The sequence below is a fragment of the Lactuca serriola genome, chromosome 6 (assembly GCF_051521515.1).
Source record: "Lactuca serriola cultivar US96UC23 chromosome 6, Lser_US96UC23_V15, whole genome shotgun sequence".
In the NCBI taxonomy this organism is placed as follows: Eukaryota; Viridiplantae; Streptophyta; class Magnoliopsida; order Asterales; family Asteraceae; genus Lactuca; species Lactuca serriola.
This window is the reverse complement of record NC_136413.1, coordinates 53,616,538-53,621,873: the sequence shown is the minus strand read 5'-3', so window position 1 is coordinate 53,621,873 and position 5,336 is coordinate 53,616,538. Positions and strand designations below refer to the sequence as shown.

The window sequence follows — 5,336 nt, the reverse complement described above, 5'->3', positions numbered from 1 at the left end:
TAGAAGGAAATGAAATTATCATTTTATTTTCTAACTTCCCTTCCAATTTGGAAGTATTTGGAGAGAAATGAACAAAATGTTTAACTTTTCTATTACTTCTTTCCAACTCGAGAACACAAAATACAAATTTTTTTTCCTTTTCATTCTCTTTTTTTCTCTCCTTACACCACCATATCCACCCCCAATGAACTAATCCCTTTCTTGCCCTACTATTTTAGCAACATCTTTGATCCCTTTTCTTACCTTCAATTTCTTGCCCTATCGTTCATGGTGATGGTATGTTTAGGTTACAAAGAAGGAAGAGGATGACAACGGGTTTGGGGTTGGTGATTGTGATTTGTGGGTTTTTCCAAAATTCCAATGATAGTTGTTTTTTTTTTTTTTTTTTTGTAGCTAAGAAATAAGAAATTGATTTTGTTTATATCCTTTTCCGGATTTTGTTTGTAGTTTTGATTTTGAGGTTTGAATTTCATATAGGAGGTTAACAGTGGTTTGATTTGAGCTTTGAATTGATGTGATTTTTAGTTTTGTATATGTAGTAATTGTTGGAAGTGAACTGTGTGCCACATATATCGTTGCCATGTACGAACGTATCTATGAACAATAAAGGATTGAGGTTTAGAATAGTGGGACCCAATAAAATAAAATATATAATAAAAACTAAAAAAACAATTAATAAGGACAATATAGTCTTTTTATATATGTCATGGACCGAGTCGCAACCAAAGTATATAATAGGGACTCTACGACTTTAAAAAAAATAAAAATAAAAAGGAAACGATCACACAAATGTCCTAAACTATAAGGACCATTCGTATAATTTTATCCTAAACACATGTTTTGATTACATTGAATTATCAACTTGTTTGGATAAATCCATGTCATCGTTGTCTTTTGCCTACTTATTCATCTTTCATCTCAATCATGCAATAACAAGTAAATACAATTCTTGTTAGGACTTGATGATTTCAAGCCTACATACTAGTTCTTCAAGAATTATACTACAATTCTTTGGTTATGTATATGCACATTCTTCCCATCTATTATTTTTTGTAGTGTACAAACAATTATAATCTTAGTTTAACCTAGAGAAATGCTAAATCTTTTACCAATAATCCCCACAAGAACAAATCCCATCTCTAAACCGATGAAACCGAATCGAATCTCTCAAAACTATTTCTCTCTTTTCAACTTTCGATATCAACTTCATTACAACATGACAATCTTCACAAACTCTCAAATTCTTCATCACCCTCAAAGGAGCACCTCCACCCAAACTAATCAAACCAAAACATACCGCAAGCTTTTCGCTGTGCGGATTCACCATAAAACCATTCCCCTTTTTCTCATTTCGATAACCAACTTTCTTAATTTTCTCAAACACATCATTTAACTTCACATATATACTTTCACTTTGTGGATGCGATTTATCACCAACCAAAAACGAACTCACTCGATTCCCCACATCAATCCAACTCAAACCCGGTTCCTTTTTTATCCTTCGGTTGCTCATCAAGTCTCTTATTTTTGTAGCTTCCGATTCCATTCCGGCGTCAGTGTAGATGTTGTAAAGAAGGACATAAGAAGAAGATGATTCCGGCTCCAACTCGATTAATGTTTCCCCTGCTTGTTTTCCAGCCTCCATGTTTTTGTGAATCCTACAAGAACTCAGTAGGGCCCGCCACATCACCGGTGTATTTTTGAAATTTGAATTCATGATGAAAGTTTTGGCTTCGGATAGCCTTCCGGCACGCCCTAATAGGTCTACCATACACGCACAATGCTTTTCCGTTGGTGAAATACCATATTCGCCCTTCATAGTTTCATAATATCTGACAAATTGTTAAAATATATTAGCATTTTCAACTTTACATTACACAAAAACACCAGTTACTTTTTTGACACGATATGACATGACAGAATAGTTTCTACTGCTAAAAGCATTCATAGTAGTAAAACTATCTCCACTATAGTGAAGTTTTTTCTCTAAGGTTTATTAATGGGTCCCACCTATTTCAATTTATGTCATCTTTTTTATATATATAAATCAATATTTTTTGAAATTAAATTTACGTAAGTAAATAGTATATATTTTTATATTGCAAAAAGATGTTTTGGTATCGAACTATAACAAAAAAAAAAATAGGTTTTGAAAAATTGTAATTAAATTTATATAACAAAAAGATTATGGATATATTTGAAACTAAATTTACACACAAATAGTTAAACATTTATAATTTTTTTATACAAATCAATATATTTCAAATTAAATTATTATATTAATATAACCATATAACTTTTTTGTTTCTACCTATACATTTTAAACCATGTTATCACTACTTATTTGAGTAAACAATAACATAAAAGTAATTAAAAGGAAAAACAAATTTAATAATTTGAAGAAAACAACTTGTTAATTACACAAATTATTTTGAAAAAAACTTACACATTATTAGTCAACTAATTTTTTTCATTGCTTTTTCAAAACAAACAAAAGCTTTCAATAAGTTCCTATTATAAGATCTAATGGGACAAAAATTGCAATATTTTGTCTCACCCAAATACTGTACAACCTATTTTGTTCTGTTATGTCATGTCATGTCATATCAAAAAGAATATTTACCTGAGTCCTTCCTCAACAAGTCCTCCATGACTACATGCAGTAAGAACTCCAAGAAACGCCACATCATTAGGCACAATTCCACTTTCAATCATCATCTCAAAAACCCTCAAAGTCTGTTTAGCACATCCATGATGTGCACTACTACAAATCATACTACTCCATGCCACCACATCACATTTATCAGCCACCTCAAACACCCGATTTGCACAATCTATATCACCCGACTCCGCATACATATGTATCAAAGAATTCAACACAACTCCGGAATCACCAATTCCACCTTTCACCGAATAACACTGAATCCCCTCACCACATCTCACACTACCCAAATTCCCACAACAACTCAACACATTTGAAATCGTGTACTCATCTGGTTTCAATCCAAAACTAAGCAATTTGCAAAAAAGAATCAATGACTTTTCAAATTCACCATTTTGAGCATGACCCACAATCATTGATGTCCATGTCACTATATCTTGCTTATTGGTTGATTTAAAACAGAGTAAAGCGTCCTCCATAGAGCCCCATTTGGAGTAAAACTCAACAAGAACACTCCCTATGTATTTATCTTTGTCAAAATTGTTCTTGCAAATAAGTGCATGGATTTGTTTCCCGAATTCAAAATCTTCAGATATGATACAAGCTTTGATCATGGTAGAAAATGTAAATTCAGAAGGCCTGAATCCATTCCTTTGCATTTCAAGAAAAAGATTCAATGATTTGTTCCCGAATTTGAGCATCCCAGAAATCATTGCGTTACACATGACAACATTCTTGTTGGGAAGAAGATTAAAGATTGAAATTGCATCGTTTAATTCTCCAATTTTAGAATACATGTCGAGTAACGCGGTCCCCACCACAACATCAAGATCCCAACCGAGTTTTATAGAACATGAGTGTAACAACTTCCCCCATATTAAAGAATGATTGAAATTCGAACAACATGCTTTAAGAACACTACCCAATACATAGCTACTAAATCTTACTTCACATTGATGCATTTTGACCAAAATTTGTAGCATTTCGTTGTGTAAATTGGATTTAGCATAACCAGAAATCATTGAGTTCCAAGAAACGTCATCTAATTGGTTACATTTGTTGAATGTGATACGGGCTTGATCTATTCTCCCACATTTAGAATACATAGCAATAAGTGGATTGGTTAAAAACGCATCTATGCCTACACCAGTTACTATAATCAAGCTATGTATGACTTTTCCTAGTTCCAAATCACCAGTTTGAGCACAGATGCTTAGTAGACTTGCTAATGTGTGCTTACTGAGGTCAACGTTTGTGGTTCTAGCTTTGATAAAGGCTTCTTTTGCGAAAATGTATTGACCTAATTGAGTGTATCCGGAAATCAATGAATTCCAGGAAACGACATTTCGTTCAGGCATTTCATCGAACAGTTGGAGAGCTAAGTCTGATTCGTTACATTTGAAGTACATGTTAAGAAGTGTGTTGTGTAGAAATAAGGTAGGATTGTAACCTGTTTTCACCATATGAGATTGAACGAGTTTCCCGTGAGCTGAACAGCCTGATTGCGTGGATGATAGAATCAGTTTCGTGTAAGTAGCGTCATCTAGAGAATTACCCAGTTCGGGTGGTGGAATCGTCTTGTCTCCGGTGTTGAACCATGAAGAAGCTTTGTTAATGGAAGGAGTGAGAGCACCGGAGGAGACATTGATAATGTCTGATAAAGATGGAATTTTGGCGGGTTTCCTTTGGAGCAACATGTGATGATCATCGGTTAATATTGTTAGACGATTGAACTTTTAATGTTCTCTCAAAACCTATGTCACTAACACCGGTTTCTCCAATTAGTTAAAATGTGATGCCCTAAAAATTGTTTGAAATTGTTGAAATAGGAGGCTGAAAATCTTTTTTTGATGCTATAGAATGCTATGAAAATTGTTGTTTGTTTTTGAAAATATGAAATAATGATGTTAGTTGTCGATTGTTTATTGTTATTTGGTTTTGAAAATACTCTTTATTGTTGCAAATGGTTTTTTTTGTTGTTGTTGGAATGTGTATGATATGTTAATACCTTATGAAATCATATTTGTCAATTTGTGAATGCTACAATACCTTATGAAATTATTATTGTCTATGATGTATTGCTTATTAGAAATGAGAGAAAAACAACAATAGACCAATGAACATTTAAAATGCTTATTGGATACTTGTATTGAAGAAGTAAAGAATGTTGGTAGAAAAGGATTGAGTTTGCAAAAAGACTCAAGGATAAGGTTTGGAAGAGTTCTTAAGGAGAAATTTGGGTTTGAGTTGAGTCAAAAACAAATGAAAAACGCATATGACAATCTGAAAACCAAATACACAGGATGAGTGTATTTAAAAAACAAAAGTGGTAATATATACAACTCTCAAACAAACACTTTCAACTTAACAGCGGAGGAGTCGGATGATTTTAAAAAGGTATATATATCTACTCTAATAAATGAAGGTTTTTTTGCCACTTGTCAAATTCTCTTTCAATTTGCCACATGTAATTTTATGGTAATTTTAAATTAATTTTTATTCCACTTGTCATTTTATGGATTTTCTATTTTATTAAATGCCAAATATTATTTAAATCTAATAATAAATGCATATCAATTTCATTAATGGACTTTTCTTCTAATTTCAAAATTACTAATTTAAAGTTTCATTAATTTCCTTTATTTATTTATCTAAATTATTTTTTTTAATTTAA

At 32.3% G+C, this 5,336-nt stretch overlaps 1 protein-coding gene across 1 annotated transcript; it reads right to left on the bottom strand.

The window, feature by feature from the left end:
- Positions 1 to 795: 795 nt before the first annotated feature.
- Positions 796 to 4,506, bottom strand: LOC145058536 (Tetratricopeptide repeat (TPR)-like superfamily protein). Its single transcript, XM_079006432.1, has 2 exons — positions 2,624 to 4,506; positions 796 to 1,832 (listed from the first exon to the last, which is right to left on the bottom strand). The coding sequence occupies exons 1-2, from the start codon at positions 4,357 to 4,359 to the stop codon at positions 1,106 to 1,108; spliced, it is 2,463 nt and encodes an 820-aa protein (XP_078862558.1). The 5' UTR covers positions 4,360 to 4,506; the 3' UTR covers positions 796 to 1,105.
- Between the last annotated feature and the right edge of the window lie 830 nt (positions 4,507 to 5,336).